Source organism: Eriocheir sinensis, chromosome 3 (assembly GCF_024679095.1).
Source record: "Eriocheir sinensis breed Jianghai 21 chromosome 3, ASM2467909v1, whole genome shotgun sequence".
Classification (NCBI taxonomy): Eukaryota; Metazoa; Arthropoda; class Malacostraca; order Decapoda; family Varunidae; genus Eriocheir; species Eriocheir sinensis.
Genome location: NC_066511.1, coordinates 4512542 through 4540041, shown reverse-complemented (window position 1 = coordinate 4540041; position 27500 = coordinate 4512542). Strand labels below are relative to the sequence as shown.

The following is a 27500-nucleotide window of genomic DNA, read 5'->3' as shown; positions in this document are numbered from 1 at the left end:
TGAGCCCCCAACTGCTAGGTAACAAATAGTGGTTGCTCATCTACCCAGTGATAAAAAAAAAGCCTTCCCTGGACGAGGTCAGAGAGGCTATGGCAAGATTAGGAGTGGAATGGCCGCTGTTGTTAGTGACATCTGTGCTGAGCTGTTTAACACTGGAGGTGCGGCCATAATCCGTTGGCTGCATGCATTCCTGACATCAGCGTGGTATGTTGGTATCATTCCTCCAGACTGGAAGAGATGGCTGATTTTCTCTATCTGGAAACGGAAATAAGACCGTCAGGACTACAACAGTTACAGAAGTCATACATTGTTCAGTGTGTTAGATGGTTACTCATCCATTGCTCTCACGAATTCACAGCCAGATACTGAAGTTGCAGAGACCTGAGTAAGTGACTGTGTCTTATGTATTATAGCGCTTCACTTACTGGTAGAGTAGCCTATGTCGATCTTAATTGAGAACACGTTTGATTCAGTGCAACGTGAGTTACTCTGGGGTTTTCTGCAACTCAGTGAGATTTCTGTACGGATCGTTGACCTTTTGATTGGCCTGTATTCTAGGGTCGAGAGTGCTGTGAAGTATATGTGTTGGGGGACTTACACAGTTTCTTAAATATCAATCAGGGGGTGAGACAATACTATGTTCTTTTTCCATCACTTTTATCACTTGTAATGACTGGCTATTAGGTAGATTTGTAGACTAACGTCATTGTGAAGGAGCTATTGGCTCTGACTTGCTTTTGCCAATACTGTCGTAATTTTCGCAAAGCTCTTGGAGGTTCTGGTGATGGCTCTAGAAGCACTTCACCCAGAGGCAAAACCTTTGTTTGGGACGTCAGGTCTCTAGGGTCAAGATCAAGGTACATTTATTATAGTTGAGGGGCTGAGGGGTTTCTGTGTGCAAAAAAGGACCCCAAAGTTACTCTTCATATTTGTTAAGGGGACCATCTGGACCAACAAAAAAACGAGGGTAGACATCGTGAAACAATGCAGTAAGTGAAAAAATCTCATCTATATATGAACATCAAAATTTGACAAACACCGAAAAAGTTAGGAATAGGTGAAATAAAAGTTAACCTGGTTCTGCCTGTATTGCATATATTTCAACATATTACCACTTAAAATGAAGGTATTTGACGCAGTTACAGGATTAAATCATTAACTGTGCGATTGGATGAATTTCAAGGTCACGAGAGGTCACTTTATGACGACATAAGGGGATTTCATAAAATTTCGGACCCTGGTAAATAAATATTAATATACAAAATCAAGGAATTCAGACATAAAAGTTTTATTCAGGGTTTCTGAAAGAGGACATCACATTTCAAATATAACGCATACTGACCCTTTGATGGCCATTCAAAATTTGGTCAAAAATCAGAAAACAGGCAAAAATTTACAAATTCAGACTAAAAATTGGAACTTCGAATATGATCCTAAAAATGGTTGCAGGTGGGTATTTTTACAGTAAAACGCTTATTAAAAGGATATTAGAGTACATATATGAAAGAAACAAGAACTTTTGACCCTTTACAGAGAGGTCAAAGGTCATCCAATGCAACACTACATACAAGGCCTATATATTATAAAATTAAAATTCTTGTATAGCTTCCCATAGATAATATAATCAGTGCTGACATTATGTTCTTTGTTTTCAAGATAAATTGTCCATTGTATTTAATCATGTGTAAACTGTCAATATTTTTACAGTAAAACGCTTATCAAAAGGTTTCTAGGGTACAACAAATATGTGAGAAATAAGCATCTTTAACCCTTTACAACATTGGTTACCAAACTGAGGGTAAATTACACCCTGGTCTTAATACAACAATTTTTCGGGGATAATGAAGAAGTGGCACAAAAACGAAGCCAAAAATATCTCAACTAGCTTCAAGCATGCAACTACATTCATCCCACTAACTGGTGATTGCAATGTTCTTTGTCGTCTCTGGCAAGTAATTAAAAATGTAAATTGTTCATATTCAATAAATATATGAAGAAAAAATCAAGTGTTAACATTTAGCCGTATATATCAATATTGACAACATTATGTGAAGCTTTATGGGGCACGTTAAATTTGATCACAAACAGAGAAAGTTTGGGAACCACTGCTTTACAGGAAGGTCAAAGGTCAGATTATAATGTTATTAATTTCAACAAAAATTCCGTGTTTTGGAAATTAATCATGAAGCTAGGAAAGGAGAAAATTATAACATCCCAATTATATTTAGTGTTTCTATGAGCATAAGGGTGGTACGTGATATCTCATACTGCAGGATTTTTGCATGTTTTGTTGGTTACATGGCAACCACAGTACGGACAGCATGGATATTTAGCCTGTCTGCAGGAGCAGCGTATTGTTGCACATGTTTTGCACCTGCAAGGTGTAGGCAAATCATCTGGAAGTAAACTTTGGTACTGGCATGGTTTCACAAGATCATCCTCATAACAATAGCCAAAATATGTGGCATCAAGCTTTGGACCATCCAGGCAATGCATCTGAAGATATGTCCCATGGAAAGCCCTCAGAAAGTGACCCTTAGTTGCGCGACTTGTTGGTGGTAAGTCGATTATAGATTTCTTGTTGTGATGGTACAGGTGGTACCTCAGTTCATCCAATGTTTTCACTGATGCCCCTGGTTTGTACACTTGTACCAGATATTCTTCTATTAGTTGGACATTAATATTCTCAGGGTCCTTCCCAAAATCCTTCAAATACACTTCGGGTTTTGCTTTCAATCAGCTGATGAACAGCAGGGAGAATCTTGCACACTGGTTCGCCTAACCTATTAGCTAGAATGTGCACAGGGAAATATCTGGTACTTTTTGCTACACCAGCCCTCATCCATAATTCTTGTAATCCATGTTCCTTCAGTTTGGACCAAAAGTGTAATAGGAGTACTAGTACATCTGTGTCATTAGAAAGTACAACTACTCTAGTTGCTCCACCAGTAACAGAATGCAACATATGGGGAATAAGTCTAACATCTGCCTCTTCTATATCAATGTCTAAATCTGGCACTTGTACCACTTCAATGTTATGGAAAATGGCCATGCATGGTTCAACCTCCGTATGTCCAGCAATACCCGTTCCACTCACAACTACATCAACACCAGGATTGGCATGTTCCAAGACATAATTTTTCACTAACTGCAGTAATTTGACTATTTAATGGATGACGCCCAGAAGGAATCCATGGAAATGGGCAGTGTGCAAGGTTCTTCCTGCTGTTCATCAGCCGACTGGCTGTGATACTACTAGCAAGTTTGGAACGAAGGTAGCTGGATTGAAAGCAAAACCCGAAGTGTATTTAAAGGATTTTTGGGAAGGACCCTGAGAATATTAATGTCCAACTAATAGAAGAATATCTGGTACAAGTGTACAAACCAGAGGCATCAGTGAAAACACTGGATGAACTGAGGTATCGCCTGTACCATCACAGCAAGAAATCTATTAGACAACAAGTCGCGCAACTGAGGGTCACATCCTGAGGACTTTCCATGGGACATATCTTCAGATGCATTGCCTTGCCCTAACTTTCTCTTCTTGTGATCAAATTTAACGTGCCCCATTAAGCTTCACAAATTGTTGTCAATATTGATATATACGGCTAAATGTTAACACTTGATTTTTTCTTCATATATTTATTGAATATGAACATTTTACATTTTTAATTACTTGCCAGAGACGACAAAGAACATTCCAATCACCAGTTAGTGGGATGAATGTAGTTGCATGCTTGAAGCTAGTTGAGATATTTTTTGGCTTCGTTTTTGTGCCACTTCTTCATTATCCCCGAAAAATTGTTGTGTTAAGACCAGGGCGTAATTTACCCTCAGTTTGGTAACCAATGTTGTAAAGGGTTAAAGATGCTTATTTCTCACATATTTGCACTCTAGAAACCTTTTGATAAGCGTTTTACTGTAAAAATATTGACAGTTTACACATGATTAAATACAATGGACAATTTATCTTTTGTATTAGCATCTTGAAAACAAAGAACATAATGTCAGCACTGATTGTATTATCTATGGGAAGCTATACAAGAATTTTCATATTATACTATATAGGCCTTGTATGTAGTGTTGCATTGGATGACCTTTGACCTCTCTGTAAAGGGTTAAAAGTTCTTGTTTCTTTCATATATGTACTCTAATATCCTTTTAATAAGCGTTTTACTGTAAAAATACCCACCTGCAACCATTTTTAGGATCATATTCGAAGTTCCAATTTTTAGTCTGAATTTGTTAATTATTGCCTGTTTTCTGATTTTTTACCAAAGTTTGAATGGCCATCAAAGGGTCGGTATACGTTATATTTTAAATGTGATGGTCTTAAAAACTTACCTATCTTGTCCTATTTCAGAAACCCTGAATAAAATTTTTATGTCTGAATTCCTTGATTTAGTATATTAATCTTTATTTACCAGGGTCCGAAATTTTATTAAATCCCCTTATATCGTCATAAAGTGACCTCTCGTGACCTTGAAATTCATCCAATCGCACAGTTAATGATATAATCCTGTAGCTGCGTCAAATACCTTCATTTTAAGTGGTAATATGTTGAAATATATGCAATACAGGCAGAACCAGGTTAACTTTTATTTCACTTATTCCCAGCTTTTTCGGTGTTTGTCAAATTCTGATGTTCATATATAGATGAGATTTTTTTCACTTGCTGCATTGTTTCACGATGTCTACCCTCGTTTTTTTGTTGGCCCAGATGGTCCCCTTAACAAATATGAAGAGTAACTTTGGGGCCCTTTTTTGCACACAGAAACCCCTCAGCCCAGGATTATTAGGAATCTCACTGAGAAGCGTGTGTGTGTGTGTGTGTGTGTGTGTGTGTGTGTGTGTGTGTGTGTGTGTGTGTGCTTGCGTGCGCGATCAGAGAGCCGGTAAATCCTCCAGTCAACACAACATGTGACCTCATGACGGCTGGAAATGAATTGCCATTACTTATCACGGCGTGCTAAGCGATTCAAGATTCCACTCATTCACTTTTGATCATTTTTCGCCTCAGAGTTGTAGGACAGGTAGCAAGTGTTTATCCGTAAAACGTTGCAGGATTATAAAGGTCCTTTCTAAGCTGGGCTCATTGCTTAGAAATGGTGACGGTGAGTAACACAGCACTGATTCGAGCCTTTGTTCATACTTCGCGACAGGAAACATGAGGCATAGATATAATCAACATTTACTTTCCAGGTGTATGATTTGGAAAGATTAGTGGTGAGTTAATTTGATTTGATGAATTTATTGTACGCAAGGAGAGACATCTTAGTTACAGTCATGAGGTCAGGCACGATTTACAGGGACACTCGTGTCTCGCAGAACATGCTTTCCTAAGAACATAATCTTAGATAACTCTTCAGCTTTATTAAAACTCCGAAACCATTTTTTGTTGAATTCAATGTACGTATGTATTCTAATCACCATCTTATTCTAACGTTATCTCAAAACATTAATAATATTACAGAACATGTATGAGAAGCATTTGAACTATATGTTTAAAATGGCTACCGAATTCAGCACCCATCAAATTGTGGGTGGTGCATCAAAATATTGCCCAAGTGGTTGCTTGTGAAGAGATATTTACAGATGACAGTCAGTGATTGTCCTTCGTCTGAGATAAAAGTGTAAGACAGGAAAAGACTGGGCATAAACATGTCCTATGCATGGTAAAATGTGGAAAGAATCAAAGTTTACCTTGAACAGAATCACGTGAATGTTGTATGCTGGTGAGTTTCTTTACTTTCCTAAAAGAGACACGAGTCGAGACTTAATGGATGAGATTCACTGTACTTCTTGTATTATGGAAAATAAGAGCATTTTTTTTTTCCTCTGAAGCAGAATCGCTTGAGCATTGCATATTGGCGAGTCGTCCTTTTTTTTCCTACTTTGAAGCATAAAAACAACACTTACAAGTCAAGGTGGGAAGGAGGGAACGATTGGTGGTGGTGGTGGTGGTGGTGGGAGGGACGAGGTGCGATGGAGAAAACCGGCCCAGCACTCAACAGGAGGTGGCCAGAGAGGTAACACGTAAGGAGGCACCGTTACGGGAGTGTGTAGGACAAAACTCATGGCTGACAGAGATCGTGTTTATGTGTCTTATCCGTGGTAGTGGTGCTGCGATATCGGTGCACGAAGACATTGGTGTGATTGAAAAGTGTTCGAATGTGATTCCTGCCACTGACGTAAAGATAGTAAGCGTATAGTGGAGGTTATGGTTAGAGAGAATCGTTGGGTCGACATAAGTAGCTGGCTGAAAGATCGTGTTCGTCTGTTAGTGAGTGATATTGTTGAAGCGACATTACTGCAAGAGCTCTTTTAGGTAATACGTATTGTGATTCCTTGTGTGAAAACCCGAAACAAGTGGGCGAGCTATTGCATTATCATCATTTGTTCCTCCGGGAAGATAAATTCTTAGCAAATATATTTCGGTGAGTTTCGAATGAGTATGACGCTTCCGTCTGAACTTTTGAAATAACCCCTATCTAGACGGCTATAGTGAAGTTGTGAATGAAAAAAAATTGGGAAGTGGTCAATATGTGCGAGTGTGATGTTCGGAAGAAATGCGCGAAATCTACACCAAAGACTTAATTTTCACCGCGAGCTACTATGTGGCAAAAGCATGTGAAATCTTAAGCAACTTTTTCTCCTTGTTAAGAAACTTTCTCTTCCTGACCCAGACTTTCACTGTTTCTTTCTCCCATTGTGAGTTGCCGGGCACAAGGGTTGGTACTATTGTCATCGCTACCGCTACCGCACAACGACGCTTGACACAAGTTACTGTGATCCGTCAAGGTCGCGTCACCGCTCGAAAGGGTAACTCGTGTACTGCGGCTGCAGTAGAGCACTGTATAGTGTATGGTAGTGTTCATAATTGATTGTTATAGTGATAGCAGCAGTTGTTACATCTGTAGTAATCATATAAATGTTAGAAGTTAGACTACTAATAGCAGCAGTTATAGCAATTTACAGCAGTATGCAAGTAACAACAGTAGGCGAGTAACGGCAACAGGCGAATAACGGCGGCAGCAATAGTAGTCGCAGGATGAGGAGGAGGAGGAGTAGGAGGAGGAACAGTGGTACTAGTACTTGAAATAGTAATAGTAGTTGTAACAATAGTGGTAGTAGCAGCACTAGTAGTAGTAGTAGTAACTAATAGTGCAGTAGTAACAATAATAGTAGTACTAGCAGTAAAATATCAGTAGTAATGATAGTAGTAGTAAAATAGTCGTAGTAGAAGTAACGATAGTAGTAGTAGTAGTAGTAGTGAAAATAGTCGTAGTGGAAGTAACAATAGTAGTAAAAGTAACAATAGTAGTAGTAGTAGTAGTAGTAGTAACAACAGTAGTAGTAGCGACACAAGTAGTAGTAGTAGTAGTAGTAACACAAGAAGTAAAATAATCGTACTAACAATAGTAGTAAAAATATTGGTAGTAGTAGAAATAGTAGTAGTAACAACAGTAGAAGCAGCAACAAAAGTAGTATTAGTAGTAGTAACAATAGTAGCAGTAGTTACAATAGTAGAAGTAGTAGTAGTAGTATCTATAGTATTAGTATTAACAATAGTAGTAATAGTAACAATAGGAGTAGTAACACTGGTGGTAGTAGTAGTAGTAGTAGTAGTAGTAGTAGTAGTAAAAATAGTAGTAGTTCGTTGGAGGAGGAATAATAATAGTACTAGTAGTACTAGTAACAGCAGCAATAGTAGCAGTAATAGCAGCAGTAGTAGTCGTTGTAACAGCAGCAGCAGTAATAGTAGTGTAACAGTAGTAGCAAGAGTAACAGCAGGAGTAGGAGGAACAGTACTAGCACGACTAACAGAAGTAATAATAGTAATTGTAATAGAAAAACAATAGTAGTACTATCATCAATATATAAGTTTACATTAAACACTTATCTTTGACGTAGTTATGGTCACTGCCAATGACAGGGTCTGGGCGACCTTTCCCCTTATGGCAGTTTGACTGTACCCTTGCCTATCATGTCTACCTTATAATATAGATGTTGACTGCGAGTTTTATATTATCTTTTTAAGGCTGTGGTTTTGAAATGTAGTAAAGAATATTTAAGTTACATATCCTGAAAGTGCAATATAGCTGAAAAAGTCGCTGGCAATGGTGCTACTGTTAGCTGTTTTTACGCTTTTTAAACTGCAGTGAAATGGCATTACGTTAACTTATTACCATGAAGTACAATGATAGGTTATGAAAACATGTACACAGTGTAGCGTGTGCTGACAATAAGGCTAAATCAAGACTTTTTTCCCTCAACCCCGAGTTGCGGGGTGAGTCGAGTTTTCATGTGATCTTCCAGAGCTTTCTCCCAAATGGGAACGAGCGAGCCATCAGGATGGTTCAGAAGCCACTTTTTTTTTTTCACTTCCGTATCTGCAAACCATAAGTGTCACTGACAATCTCCATGCTCAGTCAAGGTGCGGCAACTTCAGCTTGCCGCGGCGCGCTTATGAGTTGCAGGACCATGCCCATGTAGAAGTACTATCAAAGTTTTGTGATACCAGTATGGGCATGGGTGTGGCGGGGACCATGGAGTAGAACAGCACGTGCTTGCCACTCTGTACAGTGAAAGGCATTCGGATGTGTTTGGCGAGGCGTCTGTGTCAAGGGTGTCTGTGACCAGGGAGGGAGGCGTTACAAGTGGCCTTACATTGAGTTGTTGTTTAAAGATTGCTCTCTCCTTAGAGGGGAGAGCATGGGCCTTTTGCGGCTCATAGCAGGGTGCCGACAGACCGACTCTGTCGGTTGACGTCAACCCAACCAAGTCGGTCTGTCGACGAGGACTGGCGTGTCTCGACTACATTGTCTCAAGTAAATAAATTAATACGAGGCTGCTATCCGAATGGAAACCGCGTTAAGAAAAGGCCGGCTATGCATATGACATGGAAAGACCGGAAGTGAATATCATTGATAATGGAACAGACTTACTGATGATATTCAAATGATTACAGTATGATTAAAAGGTGGGTCTGGAAGGGTGATTCCGTGAATATTGAATTGTCATAATAGATAAGGTGACCTGAGTCCCGCTTTTAGGCGGACAGTCCCTCCTTTTTACGTTTGTCCCGCTTTTATAAGTGTACCTAAAACGTCCCGCTTTAATTATGTCTCTCCAGCCTTTATTCATTTGTTATTGAAAAGTCCCACTTTTTTTCGTGAACTATTGATAATTATACATCTTTGCAGTCTTTAATGTTTCACTTACTGGTAACTTTACACAAGTCGTATTCGTACGGTCCATATTCCATACAGGTATGGTAAGATAGCTACGCGTAGCTATCTTTACCTTGATACAGGTACAAAGTTCGTATGGGACGTTGTGCCTCTGACTCAACTTACTAATGTATTAGATATGCATCGCTGGCGGGAGGTGCTCACGGGGGGACAGTAACCGCGTGCTCCTTATCAGCGGAAAAAATGAGTCGTACCTCCGCCTGCTAGGCCGCGAAACGTGACAGCGCAGAGCTTTTAACCACTGAGCTACGGTGTGTGTGTGTGTGTGTGTGTGTGTGTGTGTGTGTGTGTGTGTGAAAATGTATCGCTTTTAGCTGCAGCAGATCTGGTCACCTTAATTATAGATTAACAACCAGTTAATGGCATCCCAGGAATTTAAAAAGTCAGGGAAGACTACTAGATGGAGAGAAAACATTGAGCACTGGTGGAAGAGAATGGAGCATACAGTAACATCAGGCAGATAGGTGGAGAACTCTGAGAAAGGCCTTTGTTCCGTAGCAGACTAATAGCTGATGATTGCTTCCGCTTATGATACACGGGATATTATACCAGCATCATGACTTGCCACCAACAGATGAACGATAGGGACAGTGGACGGCGCTATGTCAGACAACAAGACAAAATTAGGCACTTCAGTCCAATATTTACGCGTTACCAAACAAAACTCAGCAAAGTTAGCTGGGGGAAGGTTACAACAATCGGCCTCTCTGTGCATCACTGGCAACCTACAGCAGAGTCCAGTTAGTCAGCGGGACAGACGATGAGGAGCGGGTGGTGACTGGTGCCACGGCCGGGGAGCCTGAGGGAGGGGAGAGGGTGACGTGTTCACCGGTTACCCTGCAGGAGGTGTGTATTTTACCACGGCTTGATCACGAGTTGGCCTCTCAATCGACAGCAAGTAACCTCCCGATGAGAGCAAGGCTAATTAGTCGATTTCTGGGTACTGCCAGGACCTCACACACCACACACCCCATCCCCCTTATTCAAGGGGGAACAGTAACCACTCCTAGTCAGCGGGGGAAAAAACCCGGCCTGAACGTCTGCCTGCTACGCCGCGAAGCCTTTCAGCGCAGCGCTTTAACCGACTAAGCTATCGGAGCGGTGTGTGTGCTATGTGTGTGTGTGTGTGTGTGTGTGTGTGTGTGTGTGTGTAATATCATAATTACAATAACTATTTTCTTGTTCTATAATTTTAACCGGTTATATTATCAAGTATCCCGCGGTGCGATTTATCAGTGTCCCGCGGTGCGATTTGTGTGAACAATAAAATAACTGTGCTACTTTAGTATGCGGTCTACCCGGCCGTTTTCTGCTTTAGCGTGCGGTCTACCACCATATTTACAATTCGGCGTGCAGTCTACTTCACTACAGGAACCTTATACTGCAATATAATGAAAAACAAGCTGATATGTGGATTCAGTTTGGAATTTAATTTGTTGTTGATGTCCGAATAGTGGAAAAATGGGTTTCCTTGCCGAACACATTGATGACAAGGGTCTGTTACTTGTGGTGTTTCAAGATGTTTTTTTTCTCGTAAAAATGAAACTGCTGTTTCCTCCGTCAAAATAACATGTCCGTATAAGTCTTTTAACATCATTGCAGTAACTGTTAGCAGAATGAGTTCAACAGATGCTATTAACTTCAATGCAAGGAGGATAATTATGTGGGTGTTCGTTGATTGTCCTTTTATATAGAACGCTTAGGAGCACTCAGGTAACTGAAGTAATGACCTAATATTGGTCAGGTCATTACTCTGGTCCTGGTAAGGTCTCCGGAGACAGGTCAGGTCATTCAGGTGTCAGGTGAGGAGCACACAGGTAACAATGCAATATCATAAATAGGTCAGACTGGTACACCGCACTTGGTGCATACTGGGGTAGACTACAAATACTGTGGTAGACCGCATACTAAAGTACACCAAAATAACTTAAGTTTTGTATTTAAATTATGTTCGCTGTGTAGTCTTTAAAAAAATCTTTTGACTTAAATCTTCTGTTTGGCCGATAAAATATGAATCTTTTCAATTAAAGAATTCTTCGTGATCTAAAGATTTTTTTAAGGAACGTCCTCCATGGCTTAATTTTTTTTTTCTAGTTACGTCTCTTAAGGCCGTCAATTTATTTATGGGGTCTACTAAAATTTAATATCCAAATGCCTTCTGTCTTATGTGTTCCATTGTATTGGGTTTACTAATAATTTTAGATTGTTATTTGTCTTTATTAAACTTTTCTCCTTCTAGGGGTCAATATACTACCTTTTTCTCGTTCTGCATGTGGGAATCTTTTAATAGTATGTTCAATAAACAACCTGCCTTTGTTGTCTCCCCTCAGAGAATGCTGTGGACGTTGGACAAGGGCGTGCGGGTAGCTTTCTGGGGTGGAGTGAGTGCCCTGGTGGCCTCCCTCCTGGACATCCTCGGCCTAGCCTCCTGCCACCTCGCCTTCCCCGCCGTTTGGCTCATCACCGCAGCAACCTACCTGTACAGGGCCAGCCTCATGGTGTGTGTGTGTGTGTGTGTGTGTGTGTAAATGAAATTGGATGACTGTGTGTGCGTAAACAAGATTTGGTCAAACTGCGTGTGTGTGTGTGTGTGTGTGTGTGTGTGTGTGTGTAAATGAAATTGGATGAAACTGTGTGTGCGTAAACAAGATTTGGTCAAACTGCGTGTGTGTGTGTGTGTGTGTGTGTGTGTGTGTGTGTGTGTGTAAATGAAATTGGATGAAACTGTGTGTGCGTAAACAAGATTTGGTCAAACTGTGTGTGTGTGTGTGTGTGTGTGTGTGTGTGTGTGTGTGTGTGTGTGTGTGTGTGTGTGTGTGTGTCCTCCGCTGCGGGATATAATCATTTACAGTGACTTTCTGATTTTTCACAGACTCTCTCTCTCTCTCTCTCTCTCTCTCTCTCTCTCTCTCTCTCTCTCTCTCTCTCTCTCTCTTTTCGGCCATGTTTTTTCTTTTTATTTTTATTTTCATATATTTTCGTTCGTCACTAAAGACTAATGTTTTTGTATCCTATATTTTCCTGCATCCATTTTTGACATCTTATAAATGTGTGTGTGTGTGTGTGTGTGTGTGTGTGTGTGTAGTCCAAAGTTGATCTGTTCCTGTGGCAGAACCCTCTCTCTGAAGACTTGTTAAGGGCCTTTTAGCCACTGGAGCGCTACACACGCTATGCTGCTACGTAGCTTTCAATCGTTTCTGTTGTTTACATTGAGCCTGTACACACCAGGGTTAAGGGAGGCAGAGCGGGTTAGACCGCTCTAATCCATCTGCGCAGACCTGTGACGTGGACTGTGATCCAGGTAGGGGGTAGAGGGTAGGGAAGGCAGGGTCAAAATCTAAAAATAGATCTCGGGTAGGGTATAATAAAAAGAAAACTTGGACCGGAGGGGTAACTATGGAAGACTTGCCTTACCGCACATTCGCGCGCATACACATTATACTCTCTCTCTCTCTCTCTCTCTCTCTCTCTCTCTCTCTCTCTCTTACACACGGTTATGGTATCTTGTCAACGTTGTTGGTAAACGTACAGTGCTTTACTTTCTGCCCTTGGTCAGATCTGCATCCATACACCGAACAATAAGCCTCCGGACCGCGGAGTGACTCGGATTTCCTTGCTCTTAACGCTGGGAAGGTCACGGTCGGACTGACCTGGCTTCTCCCTTCCGACCCCGGCCACTGGGTCCCAGTATACGTCATGCGCGGGGCGAGCTACTGTTCACTCGGAAGCGGACTAACCCAGTTCTCTCTTAACCCTGGTACACACCAGATGTGAAGCTATGCGAACGACACCTGCGACGTCGCTGGCATAGCTTGTCTGATCGACTCGACGATTTTCCTCGACATTGCTCACCTCACGCATGCGCAGTAAAGCACTTTCAAGGAGCCTCTACAATGTACATTGTTTGGAAATGGAGAAAGATGGGTTGCAACTCAACAGTCTGCCACGCAGTGATGCAAAAGTGTAAGATATCTACCTTTCAGAAGAGATAATTTTCACTACAGGATTCCCGGAAGCAGTGGAGCAGTTAACTGAGAAAGTACGGAAATATCTGTGCTTGTATGATAGATCTGCAGAAAGCTGCAGGGACCCGAGTAGGAAGGGCAGCAGTTGTGTGGACATTGCTAAAAACAGATGACATCGTTTCCAGTGTGAACACTCGTATAGGAATCATCGCCAGCTTGTCTGTGCTACACAGCGTACATAGCGTAGCAACGCTCCAGTTGTGAACTGTCCTTTAAGGGCCCTCGCGTTGCCATAGATGTCGCCAGGGAACAGATCTACAGTGGCTGCATTTTGTTTGTTTTTGTATGTATGTATCAGTTTGTCTGTGTTTACCCCTTACCCCCACTCCTAGGTGCTCTCGTGTCGCCAGAGGGCTGGTCGGTAGTAATAATAAGTGTATGTATATATTTCTGGCTATGTGTATCATATCTTGGCCCCTGCTTATCCCTTCTCTCCTCTCATGTGTTCCCGTATTAAATGTATGTATTAAATGTTATTTTTAGTAAACGAACCAACTAACTTACTTGTCGCAGGTGTCGCCGCCAGGCAAGTCTGTGGTGGTAACGGGTTGCGACTCCGGCTTCGGTCACGCCCTTGCCCTCCACCTCCACAAACTGGTTAGTGAAACTCTGAGCCACGCAGCTCCGGCTCCAGGTCACGTCCTCCTCCTGCTCCTCCTCCTCACTCCTGCTCACATAACCACCACCCACTCCTCTCACCACTCTTCTGCTCCCTCACCACCACCACTCTCTTGTTTCTTATCACTCGTACTCTCACATCACCGCCCCTTCCTTCTCATTACTCTCCTGCTATCACCAAGCCACCACCACCTCTTCTCGAAATAATAATCATCATTTGGTATTTTTCAAAGCCCCTGTTATCTATTCGTCATGGTCCTCCTTTTTGCCTTTTCTTCATCATTGTCTCACTTACTCGTAATTCGTCATCGTCACTTTCAATTTACTCTGACGTCTACTACTGCGACTACTATTGCGACTACTATTGCGACTACTACTGCGACCACTATTGCGACCACTATTGCGACTACTATTGCGACTACTATTGCTACTACTACTACTACTACTACTACTACTACTACTACTACTACTACTACTAATAATAATAATAATAATAATAATAATAATAATAATAATAATAATAATTGGTTGTTGAAGTAGTAGTAGTTATAAATGTAAAAGGTGCAGGAGACATTATTATTATTATTATCATTATTATTATTATTATTACTATTATTATTATTATTATTATTATATACTACTACAACCACTACTACTATTAATATTACTACTACTACCACTACTACTACTACTACCACTACTTAGTAGAAGTAGTAATAATAAAATTAATAATAATAATAATGATAGTGAAGTCGCCTCCTGTACTTTTACCATTACATTGTAACTCTTCCTCCCTCTGCCTCTTCCTCTTTTCTCCTCTTCCTCCAACAACCTTCCGTTCCTCTCCTTTAGGGAGCCTTTTTTACTTGGTGTCTAGTGGAACAAGTTTTATGTGTGCTGTGCTGGGGGAGGGGAGGAGTGGGAAAGGAAAGGTTAGAGAAGGGAATCATAAAAGTGAAAGGGAGAGTAAAGGAAGGGAATAGAAGGGAGACGAGTTGGATGGGGAAAGGTTAGGAAGGTGCGGGAAAGAAAACCTGGAAATGCAGGCAACACTAAGCCTATTGGCCCATTACGAGGTTGCCCGCTCTGGTGATTTAATTAATCTGCTCGTCAGACACTTGGTGCCCGCAGAGCAGATAAAAGCACTTAGGTATTCAGTTTACTCCTGACGAATTGAAATGACGGTCGATTCGATGATTATTTTAAAGGAGTTGATGTTATTCACACTTACTACTTCTGAGGGAAGATTGTTCCAATGGCGGATGACTGTTTGAGAAGAAATTCCTGCCAGTGTCTGCTATAGCCTATCGACGCGCTTGAATGGATAAACCGTTATTTCTAGTTCTCGAGTTGGCTATTATTAATTTCTAGTTCTTGAGTTGGATATTAGTAGTAGTAGGAGATTTAAGGAAGAAGATGAGAGAGGACGAGAAAAACGACAAGGGAAAGGATTTGAGAGGAGTGAAGCGATGGAGAACTTCACAGTATTGGGAGCAGGAAAGACGACAAGGGATAAGAAGAAGGGGAAAAGGGATAGAGAGGGGAGAGAGATCATTCAGTGGAGGAAGGACAGAGGGAGATGGGAGAAAGGAAACAGGATGAAGAAAAGAGAAAAGGAGAGAAAGAGGAATAGGAGAACCACAGTGACAAGAGGATAGAGAAAGATGGAGAGGGAAGGAGAAGGAAAGAGTGGGGAAGCAAAGGGTAGAAGAGGGTGAAAGGGATGGAAAGAGGAGGAGGAGGAGAGGGAAGAGAGATTCTGGAAAGAGGTAGTAATGGGATTAAGTTGGAAAAATTCAGAATCAACAAAGTCATTGGCAAGAATTGGGTTACAGATAGTGGTAGATGAGTGTGAACAGGTTTAGCACCCATGTCATGAGTGTCTACTATAAATACATTCAAGAAAAGGTTACACATCTTCATGGATTGGGAGGCTAGATGGGGTTAGATTTATAGGAGGTGCTTCATATAGCCTAACAGCCTCTAGTAGACTCTTTATGTTCTGAAAGTATTAGGACAGGTGGGGGATGATTCAGGGAAGAGGAAGGGAGGAAAGGTAAAAAAATAAATGGGAGAGGAAAGGGAAGTGGAGGAGAGAGTAGAGGGAAGGGGAGGACCGCGATCATAGTCTACATCGGTCGGTGTGAAAGTTTCTTGATGTTCTTCCTGTTTTTCTTTATTATTAGGATCATTTAGAATCTGTGCTGAACGTATGTCATCTTTTCACAATGACTGTGGCAATTTGGAAGTCTGCGCCTGATCATATGTATTCTTTTCACTATGATTGTGTCTACTTGGAAGTCTGTGCCCCCCCCTCTCTCTCTCTCTCTCTCTCTCTCTCTCTCTCTCTCTCTCTCTCTCTCTCTCTCGCTTTCTCCGTCCGGGTGTCGCTCGGGAGAAAGTTGTTTATATCGCCCTAGGAGGAGGAGGATTATACCTCTCATCCCAATGCTGTACTGGAAAATAGTTGTGCGTTTCTCTCTCTCTCTCTCTCTCTCTCTCTCTCTCTCTCTCTCTCTCTCTCTCTCTCTCTCTCTCTCTCTCTCTCTCTCTCTCTCTCTCTCTCTCTCTCTCTCTCTGTCTGTCTGTCTGTCTGTCTGTCTGTCTGTCTGTCTCTCTCTCTCTCTCTCTCTCTCTCTCTCTCTCTCTCTCTGTCTCTCTCTCTCTCTCTGTCTCTCTCTGTCTCTCTCTCTCTCTCTCTGTCTCTCTCTCTCTCTCTCTCTTTGTCTCTCTCTCTCTCTCTCTTTGTCTCTCTCTCTCTCTCTCTGTATCTCTCTCTCTCTCTCTGTCTCTCTCTCTCTCTTTGTCTCTCTCTCTCTCTCTCTCTCTCTCTCTCTCTCTCTCTCTCTCTCTCTCTCTCTCTCTCTCTCTCTGTCTCTGTCTCTGTCTCTGTCTCTCTCTCTCTCTCTCTCTCTCTCTCTCTCTCTCTCTCTCTCTCTCTCTCTCTCTCTCTCTCTCTCTCTCTCTGATTGCCTCGTCCTCATTTTTTTATGGAGTGAGCACGTTATCAAAACCGCCGTTACTCGTGCTTGGCTTCGTCATGCAGTGATGGTTCGTCTTTCTTTTCTTTTTGTACGTGTCGGAGTCTTTTTTTGCATAAATTGGAAGTTGCGGTTGACGTGGATTGTATTTCATGCAGCTGCAATCGTTTAGAGGTATTATCTTTCTCAATTTCTTTCACGTTTGCAAATGATTTTTCTTCAATTCTGGTTTTCTTTAATTTGTTTGCGTTCTTTTTCATTGTTTAGTGTTTGTTTTCTTTCCTTCGCTCAATGTTTTCTCCTATTATTCATTCTCAGCCATTTTCATTCATTCATCTTCTTTCATCCATCTTTTTTCATTCTTTCATTCTTTCCTTTTATAATTTCGTGCCTTAATTATTTCATATCTGTTATGCTTTTGTCTTATTTTCTTCTTGCATTGACATTTTTGTTTTCCCCTTTCCTTTCTGCCTTTATTTATTTTTTGTCATACTTCTTGTTTTTCCTCGTTTTCATTTTTTTTGTATCAATCTTAACCGTATGTTTTTTTTCATGCCTTTTGTTTTCTTTCTTTATCTTGTTACCATTTTTCTTTAATATTTCCTTTTAGTTTTGGTCTTTTCTCTACTTTTTATGGTTTCCTTTTCCTTTCTTCCTGTTTTTCTTTATCCACTTCTTTTTTTTCATTTTTCCATGATATCTTTTATATACGCGAGAAGATCAACGAGTTCACCTATGTTACTACCTGATCTTCAAGATGTTTTTGTGTATATTTAAAGTATTGTGATCAAATCTAGAATATCACGCTCTTGTAAAATCATTGCTCTCAGTAAGAGTTGCCCTTTTTCCTTTCCTTTTTTTTTAAGGCACTATTACAGGGGGGGCGATTTTGTCAGTGAGGAAACCCGTTTTTCGTGAGAAAGCGGTGGACTCCTTGAGAGCTATATTTTGAGCAAGACGTTTTCTGTGATACATGTTCGAAAGAAGAGATATCGGTGGATGACTGAAGTATTTATTGTTAACGCATTTTGTTCCAAAGATGTATTAATATCTAAATAAATTAAAATGAGTAAACTAAGACGATATGACAAGAAGAAATGAATTAACATCTATTTATACTTACAATTATACGGTACCTTTCGCAGCCCTACCAAGACGTGTATATGCTCAACACAAGCATTTTGTTATAAGATTCCGTCTGTTCACACTTCCATATCTCTTTTCCAACTTAACTAAAGGCTCCTCTTTTGTTACATATGTCTCCTACTAACCTTCAAGACTCCAGGAAAATCATAGAAAGTAATGTAAAGATCAAAACAATGCTGAAAATAGCCATGATAATTGTGTGGGTGCATAAACATAATCTTTACCCATTTTTATATCAGTATGTTTGTCACAGTACTGGTGTTTACAACTTTACTTTGCGTATAGTTCTGGTCATGTGCAGCCCATCAAAATCCGAAATTCCTAATGTTGCTCATCACACTGAAGTGATTTGGAGGGGTCGCAGTGCTCTGTCCTATAGTCTCCATTTTCTCCAGTTTAATTCTTCGGTTTAGTCCTGATTTTCTGGTTTCATTTAAATTTCCATTTTTCACCACATTGGCCACATTTGTCTTTTGCCACTACCTTTATTCATCCTTTTTGTACTCCCTCTCCTCCCAGGGCTTCAGGGTGTTCGCGGGTTGTTTGGACGCCAACGGGGAGGGCGCTGCAGCCTTGAAGCGCCATGGCTCGGCTCGCCTTGTGGTGCTGCAGATGGACGTGACAGATCAGGAACAGCTAGCAAAGGCCGCACAAGAGGTGAAGAAGCTGCTGCCAGAGGGAGGTGAGAACGTGTTCCTTGTTATCTGGTGCGTGATGTATTGCAATAACGTTTGGAAGGCACACAAAGCAAAATAAGTGATAATGGATACTACAAAATGCATTTTGATCTTTTAGTAAACCTGCGTTTATCAGATTACTCATCATCCTCTCACACCCAAACTGATTACGCTTTTCGAATTATTTTGATCTTCTTTGTAGGAGCAGCATGTTTTGGGCTTATTTTTCTTGGTTAATTCCTCCCCCCTCTATCATGGAAAAAGATGAAAACTCACCACATCAGTTGTATCTTAATTAAATGTTTATAACTTAAACGTCTCCATGCATTGTGTGTCCGGCTTGCAGAGGGCTTGTGGGGGCTAGTGAACAACGCGGGACTCTGCACGCTGGGCCCCATTGAGTGGCTGCCGATGAAGAACTTCAGGAAAGATCCAGAAGTGAACGTGTTCGGACTCATAGCCGCCACCAAGACCTTCCTACCCCTCGTGCGGCGCGGCAAAGGTAGACGTACTGTCCTCATTTCTGGCTCTGTAGCTCTAAACTTCCCGTTACTTCATACAATCGACTTTATTCAGTTTCAGACTTATGATTAAGCACTATGTTCAGGTAGGGACATGCCAATTCTAGGTAGGGGCAGGCCTATCTGGATGAGTAACACAGCGCACTCAACCCCCCCGAGCTGTACCTTTCTTTCCCTCTTTTTGATTAATCCCTTTCTACATTGGACGTGCCTAATCCTGAGGACGGGTTGTTGCACCCTTAACCTTAGTCCTCCCACATGTTTGCCGTGTGTGGCGTCCCTGTAAGGCTGGAAGACGGGAGTCCTGGAGGTTGAGCGATGCCGTAGTCGTGTGCTGCGGCTAGCAACACACCTCTTTGGTCTCTTATTCTGACCAAGACGGGCGGCCTCTCTCAATCGGCCTCTCAATCGGCTAGTCTGCGTAACCATGAGGCAAGCGGCCACCACTCTGTCAGATGGTGGCCGCGTATACTCTCCTGCTACCCCTGGGGCTCTTGGGCTTATTGGCCCAATGCTCAGCCTCCCCTCCGTGGTGGGTGGGGGCGCAAGAGAACGAAACTCTCAACATGAATATATGCCATCCAGTACTTTCGACAGGTCTGGTTTGGGCAGGAGAGTTTCCCTGCCCCGAACACACCCACCCCCTTCTCCTGGGGCCCGCCAGGGTGGTGCAGATGAGACACGAGCTCGTCGAGCCAGGTCCGGGGTTAATATCCGGCGGGCTCTCCTTGTGGGTGCCTGGAACGTCCAGACCCTCTCGGATAATCGGCGACTACTCTATCTGTCAGCTGAGCTCTGGAGGCTGAAAGTGAACATAATGGGGCTCTCTGAGACAGAAGTAGCAACGGAGAGATCAATAAGGGGATTATACCTACTACTAGTTCATAGCGATGGTGCTCGTTATAAGTGAGTAGATATAGACATTTCTAGCCGACTGCAGTCCTCTGTCGTTGGGGGTACACCGGTTGATGAGCGCATGATGTTGGTGAGGATGAAGCACACCTGGGCTTCATATCTCTTATTGAAGTTTACGCCCCTACCGAGATGCGCGAACTTGAGGAGAAAGAGATGTTCTACGCCAAGCTTGACTATTTTTTTTTTTATCATGCGACACACTCATTGTCTTGGAATACTTCAATGCAGTTACTGGCACAGAGAGATGGCTACGAGTTATGTGTTGGTCCCCATGGCTCTGGCACCAAAATGTAAACAGTTCACTCCTTTTGAACTTTGCAAAGTCAAGAAGGTTGAGGATTGCTATAGTTTTGGGTTCAGACGGGAGCCTCGCCACTGGACTTGGTATAGCAATCCTGGTGGTGTGGTAGAGGAGATCAATCACATCCTTGTTAGTACCCGTTGGAGGATCCTCCAGAACTGTAGGATTTTCCGGAGTGATGAGTTCTTTACTACCGACCACAGACTTGTTGCAAAACTGAGGATACGCATCAGGTCCAAAACATACTCAAGATGCAACCCCCCAGAGTTCCTTCTTGAGAAACTGAGGGACCAGATTTGCCCCCAGGGGTATGCAGTGGCAGTCTCAAATCGGTTTGAAGTTCTTGGTACTTTGGAGAGTTGTGGGATACCTTTAAACGTAAAACTCGCAAAGCTGCCGAGGAGTCCATCTGAGAGCCCACAGGTCTAGGAGTGGCGTTACCTCGAGGGAGACACTGGAGAATATAGAGGAGAGTCGTGCTGCCAGGCTGACTGGGTACTGGGAGCGATACAGGACTCTATCACGAAGGACTAGAACCCGTCTGAGTAGGGATAAGAAGAAGTACGTCAGAGATCTCTGAAGAGTTCGAGGGTTGTCTAAATGCAAACGACTTTCGACCTGCCCTTCGAGCTCTGAAGCTCTGCTCCAAATCCGCATCTCGAATGAATATTATCCGGACAGTAGATTGGCAGATAGTATCAGATGCGGATGGTTACCGGGCTCGTTGGGCCAAGTACTTTGGGAAGTGGTACACGAAAGAGCCCCCAAGTAAACAGCTCCCTCTGGCTGAGTTGCAGATGGCGGCATCTGATCCACCAATAGACAACTCCACCCTCAATTGCGGAAGTTAGAAAGGCTGTGAGGAAGATGAAGGGTGGAATGGCAGCTGGACTCTGTAACATCGGTGGAGACATGATGAAAGCTGGGGGTGAAGCCATGATCCGTATGATGCATGCTGTGCTGTCTGCCATGTGGCAGTCCGGTACCATTCCTCTTGACTGGAAAAAGGGGTTGGTTGTTTCTACAACCATCAGGAAGGGGAACGGGGACCGACAGGACTGCAACAATTACCGTGTTATTACACTGCTCAGTGCCTGACAAGGTGCTCGCTCATCTGCTGCTAATGCGAATTCGATCTCATCTGCTAAAGTTTAAGAGACCTGGGCAATCCGATTTACGCCAGGCAAGTCAACAATTGACCGGACACTTCTCGTCCTCGTGGAACGTCGACGTGAGTTTCGACAAGGGTTGCTTGCAGCCTATGTCAGTCTCAAGTAGGGATTGTCGTTTTGGACCTTTTTCTTTGTCCCGGGACTCCGGGATAAAATTAGCTCTATTTTAGCCCTAATCCCGGGATCCGGGGTATTCCCAGGAATTTCAATTGTCTAAAATTGCACATTATACCTATTTTTCCTTTCAGGTTTTTGATGTGCTTAACATTAATAGATATGCAGAAATTTTATTGTAGATTGACTGTCATATTAATTCCACCTAATATTTAATTCCAAATTTCCAGCATACACTTTGTTTCTCAGCAAAGTAAAAGGAATAAGAATAAGAGCTAAAATATGCTTCGTTTACTACTTTATTTTTGTTCTGCTACCGAATTCCAATGAGAATGACAATGTAAATTATAGTTCATTATCGCTGATAAAAAAATAAAAAAATAGTTGTTTCCATTTATACTCGGTGAAATGAAAAGAGTACTTAATGACAGAAAATGTCCAACATAAAAAAACCGTTATGTGTCATCGTTGGGAACTATGGCAACAGCGATCAGCTATGCGGGCAGGCAGACAGACAGACAGACAGACAGTTTACTGTCAACCGTCACTGGTCGGTCACTCACGCGAGGAGGGAAAGTGTGCTGCTTTTTTTGTAATTTTGTTAAGTTGTCACGCTCATATCAATGCCGTATACATACAGCAACGTGGAATATGCAGACATGGTGTTCATTATACGAGCTCTGTTACGGGTAACGGGAGTGCCATGGCTGCTTTATAATACTCAAGACAATACCTAAACTGTAAGTCCTTCCTTCACACACACACACACGAAACATTCCTCACGGGACACCCTGTATATAAATATAAATAGAACCACAAGTCCACAACCATCCTGCAGTCAAATTTGTCCCTATTTTTGTACTTAATTTCATCCCGGGAAAATATCCCGAGATCATTAAACATTGAAAATTGTCCGGGATCCCGGGAAACAAACCCTAGTCTCAAGGCTTTTGACTCAGTGCATGGTGAGGCACTCTAGGATATTCTGTGGATCCGTGGAATTCCTGCAAGATGACTGACCTTTACCCTGGGACTGAGAGTGCTGTGAAGTGTGGGGGAGGAGTTCCGGCTTTTTCCCTGTTACTTAGGAGTGCGTCCTTGCTCCATCACTTTTCAACACTCGCATGGACTGGATATTAGGCAAAGTTGCTGATCATAGTCGTTGCGGAGCATCTGTTGGCGATATCAAGGTCACTGATCTTGTTTTTGCTGATGCTGTACTCCTTGCGGAATCGCTGGAGGTTCTGGTGGTGGCTCTTAAGTGCTGTATGAGCATGCGAAACCTCTGAGACTGAAGGTTTCCAAGGTCCAGTCGTTTGGAGGCTTGCTGGATGACACGGTTGAATCTGTCCGTGCTTGTTGTGAGGATGTCAAAGTTACCAAAAGATTCACATACCTTGGTAGAGTAATGCATAACAATGGTGGGTCTCATTAGGAAGTCTCACGACGCATTGGGCTGGACCACAGTGTTATGGACTCGCTTAATACGAATATATGGCGTTGTCGATATCTATGCAGGCGGACAAATATTCGAATCTTAAGTCGCTTGTGCTCCTTGTCTTGCTGTATGGCCATGAGTCGCGGACACTGAATAGTGACTTGAAGAGGCGTGGCGACGCCTTTGGTACCAAGTGCCTTCGCAGGATCATGGGGTATCGCTGGGATGACTGTGTCGAACCAGCGACTACTTCGTGAAACTGAATCGAGGCATGTTACTACCTTAGTCCGTGTACGCCAACTCTGGCTATATGGGCACGTGGCGCGCCTCACGGACGTCGATCCTGCTCACAGTGTTGTTTCTGTACGAGACAACCCTGAATGAAGGAGACCAAGGGGACGCCCTCGTAACTCATGGTTGGGGCTAATTAGATGATCCTGCTGAGAGGTGAGAGAGTAAAGCGACGCACCCCCGGGCGTATGCCCCCCATTAGTTAGTTAGTTACTACGTGTTCTTTGCTGCCTAGTACTAGGATGTTAAAGAATTTTACTTTTAAATGTACTTCTCAAATAGGCTCTTCCCTCGCCAGCTCAGCAACCACCAATATGATTCAACTTTTCTTAGTTTCCACTTCTTACATGAGATAGATTGTAGGGAGTAGGGAATTAGACAGCTGCCGAATCGGGCGCACGCTACTCCCGGTGAGGTATATATTATAGGCGGGGGTGCTGCAAGCCCACCAAAGACCCTTCCCATGTCCTCACTTTCCGTTTCCCTATTGTCTCACCAACACCAGAGAGTAGTTCAGCATGCTATCTAAAGACAATCTCTCTTACTTTCCACACCACACTACATACACGCTACACACACCACTTCATTTTTTTTCCAAATTCACGATTGCTAATTCAATAAAAGCCTCGGAGTCCCCTTCTGGGGGGAGGGAGGACCATAAAGGCCCCCAGAATAGACTCCCTTTTCGGTGCAGACCACAAGAGGTGTCTTGATTACTCCTCTAACTTTCTATTCATCAACTTTTGCCTTTCTATTCATCAACTTCTGGGACATTAGCTGTCTTTCCACTTAACTTCCATTCTGTGGAATATCACCTCTCCTCCAGTATCCTCCTCTAAACGTCACCTTCTTTTCCTTACCGAAATACAGGTCTCGGGGGCTACTGTCAGTAATCTCTTCTCTGTTCCCTCCTACTATCTTTATCCCAAGTTTCCGTCCAAAGCTGGGTGTTGTGTATATGTACTCAACGACATCACTTGCCATCGTGCCCACGAACTGGACTCTTCAGAATTGTCATCCATCTGGCTAAGACTTCATTGTCATTATATTACTAAGTACATCTGTGCTGTTTATCTCTCAGTTAACTCTACCAACTATGTAAAATTCTTTGACTGTTTATAGTCCAAAGTGGAGCACGTCTTGACTCACTTTCCCTGCGCTGAAATCTCCATCCTAGGAGATTTCAATGTTCACCACCAGCTTTGGCTTTCATCCTCTTTCACTGACCAGCCTGGTGAACAATCCTACAACTTTGCTCTCCTCAGTGATCTAGAGCAGTTGGTTCAGCACCCTACACGTACATATTCCCGACCGCCTTGGATATACGCCCAACATACTATAGACCAGACCTCTTCCTAACCTCTAACCTTTTGGGTTACTCTGTTAAACTGTTCTCTCAGTTGGGCTCCTCCGATCACAACCTTACTTCTGTATTCTGTCCTATCTCTCCTGTACAGCCTCTGTACCCAGAGAAGAGGCGGTGCTCCTGGCATTTTGCTTCAGCTCGGTGGGACGACCTGAAGATGTACTTTTCCGATTTCCCGTACAATAATCACTGCTTTCAGGAGAGAAACCTTTATGTGTGTGCCAAGCGCATCACGGAGGTGATTGTCTTTGGAATGGAGGTACACATTCCATGTTCTTTCTCTACTCCTCGTGCTAAAAAGCTTTGGTTCACTCATGCTTGTTTTCATGCAATCAAAGACAGAGGCGGTTCACAAAAGGTATCAGAGCCTTTGCACTCCTGCTAATCATGATCTTTACATTTCTGCCCGGAATCGTGCCAAACCTCTTCTCCGACTTACCAAAACAATCATCAATAGTAAATGTCAAAACTTTGCATTTTCTAATTCTTCCAGAGACTTCTGGCACCTAGCCAGAAATATCTCAAGCAATTTCATTTCTTCTTTCCCTCTTCTGACGGCATCATCGCCATCACATCTATCTCTTAAGTTGAACTCTTCGGTCAAACTTTCTCTAAAAACTCTACTCTGGACGATTCTGGACATATTCATCTTACTCATCACCCTTCTTGACGCCACTATGTCTGTTATTAAGATTCTTAATAATTACGTATTTTATGCCTTCTCTGGCATCAATCCTCGGAAGGCTTATGGGCCTGATGGAGTGCCTCCTATTGTCCTTAAAAACTGTACTTCCGTGCTGACACCCTGCCTGTTCAAACTCTTTCTTCTCTGCATTTCAACATCTACTTTTCCTTCCTGCTGGAAGTACACCTCAATTCAGCCTGTGCTAAGTGTAGAGTCTAAGTTTTGTCACATCAATTCTTCTCTTACTGACAGTCTTCTATACCTCTTAAATTCCGCCGCCATGTTGCCTCTCTTTCTATCTTCTATCGATATTCTTAGGCTGCCTGCTCTTCTGAACTTGCTAACTGCATGCCTCCCCTCCCCCCCCTTCTGCGGCCCCGCTACACACGACTTTCTGCTCTAGCTCATCCCTGTACTGTCCAAATCTCTTATGCAGGAGTTTAACCAGCATCTTCATTCTTTCCCCTCTTTCACTGGTAAACTCGAGGAAAGTATCACGACACCTTTCCTCCCGAACTTGACCTCTCTTTTGGCCAGTGTTCTGAACTCTTTATAGGGGCAGTGTTTAGCGGGCTTTTTTTTCACTTTTTATTGCCCTTGAGCTTCTTGTTTTGCGGTAAAAATAAAATAAATCTTTGATTATTACAAATTTGCCCAAGGTGGAGAAGAGTGGGAGCTAGATTTGACAGATATATACTTAAACGGGAAAGAAAGTAGTATTTTATTTAGTTTTAAGTGGAACATAGTACTGAATAATGTGTTCTTTAGAAGAATAAGCGTGTTAAAGAGTGGAAGACAGTAATTTTATTTTCTACCTATGGTTGTATGTATGCAATAAGGTCTTGGGGCACCCAAATGCACCCCATCCCTGCAAAATATGGTGTTTTTTTTGCATGCTTAAGGCCTTTGAATGCACATGCTTGTTCAGTCCCTGCAGGGCGAGAAATGAGTTTTGAAGGTCGGTTTCAATTCTTATATGTGGCTTTGTGTATGCATATCTTTTGACTACTCGGGCACACACCCTTTCTTCATTCCTGCAAGTAGGTTTTTTTTTTTGTGCGTGTGTGTGTATGTGTGGTAAGGCTTTCAGACACCACTCCCTCAGGAACAAGTAGTGCGCATTAAGAGGGATATCCATTTATCCTTATGTAGGATTTTATTTATGTAGGAGGATTATTTTGAGTACTCTTTGTTTCATCCCTGCAGGACGAGTGGTGAGCGTTGCCAGCGTTGCGGGACGAGTGACTGCCGCCTACTTGTCTGCTTACTGTGCCTCCAAGTACGCGGTGGAGGGCTTCAATGACGTCCTCAGGTGAGTGGTGATTTATAGAGGGTCTTAAAAATTTAGCTAGTGATATTGTTTGGCAGTTCAAAGACTAAACTTAAGGTATGATCTTCTTAGTAAGACAAACCAAACTGAAAAATGAAAAAAAGTATCCGTTATTCTAGCTCTCACTTCTTAGGTATCAGTTATTACCAACTAAAAAATCGGGCAGTTCCTCAACTTTTCTACATTCATTCAGTTCCAAGTTCTTTACTTCCAATTACTTTTTTTTCTTGGCATACTTGCGCCATTTGATCACTAACAGGGAAAAAGTAGGTCATAGAAAATCAAACGAAATGAGTCTGCCACACCGATATTGTTGGAACTGATCTGAAGGACGATCTCCTAAGAAGGGAGAGCTTGTAATATGTGCTATAGTACTCCAGTTATGATTACCTTATGTTTTCAAGAACTTGTTGATTACATATTCCATTACCTATTCTGGAAACAGAGCATGTCGTTATCGTATCGACTAGAGTATCATATGTTTCTGTTGGTATTTGAACTGAAGCAGATCAGATTGTCATATGGCAGTTTGGATCTAAGGATCTAATCTGTTCCTCATGACCTATCCTCAGATGCTTTCTTAGGTGCCCAAAATATTAGCCACAAGTAAGAACCCAGAGCTTAGTGTAGAGTATTCCAACCGCAGTTTGGTTTCAAATATGTCAC

General features: G+C 42.4%; 1 protein-coding gene across 4 annotated transcripts; it reads left to right on the top strand.

Moving 5' to 3' along the window:
• Nucleotides 1–5912: 5912 nt before the first annotated feature.
• LOC127003842 (D-beta-hydroxybutyrate dehydrogenase, mitochondrial-like) lies at nt 5913–26851 on the top strand. 4 transcript variants are annotated; one of them, XM_050870948.1, is made up of 6 exons: nt 5913–6029; nt 11585–11752; nt 13793–13876; nt 18544–18706; nt 19048–19203; nt 26711–26851. In XM_050870948.1, the coding sequence occupies exons 2-6, from the start codon at nt 11588–11590 to the stop codon at nt 26818–26820; spliced, it is 678 nt and encodes a 225-aa protein (XP_050726905.1). In that variant the 5' UTR covers nt 5913–6029; nt 11585–11587; the 3' UTR covers nt 26821–26851. The 4 variants fall into 4 exon arrangements, with proteins under 4 accessions (XP_050726905.1, XP_050726889.1, XP_050726882.1 ...); XM_050870932.1 differs by having other exon boundaries at nt 6013–6036; XM_050870925.1 differs by lacking the exon at nt 5913–6029 and adding an exon at nt 6659–6822.
• Nucleotides 26852–27500: the final 649 nt, after the last annotated feature.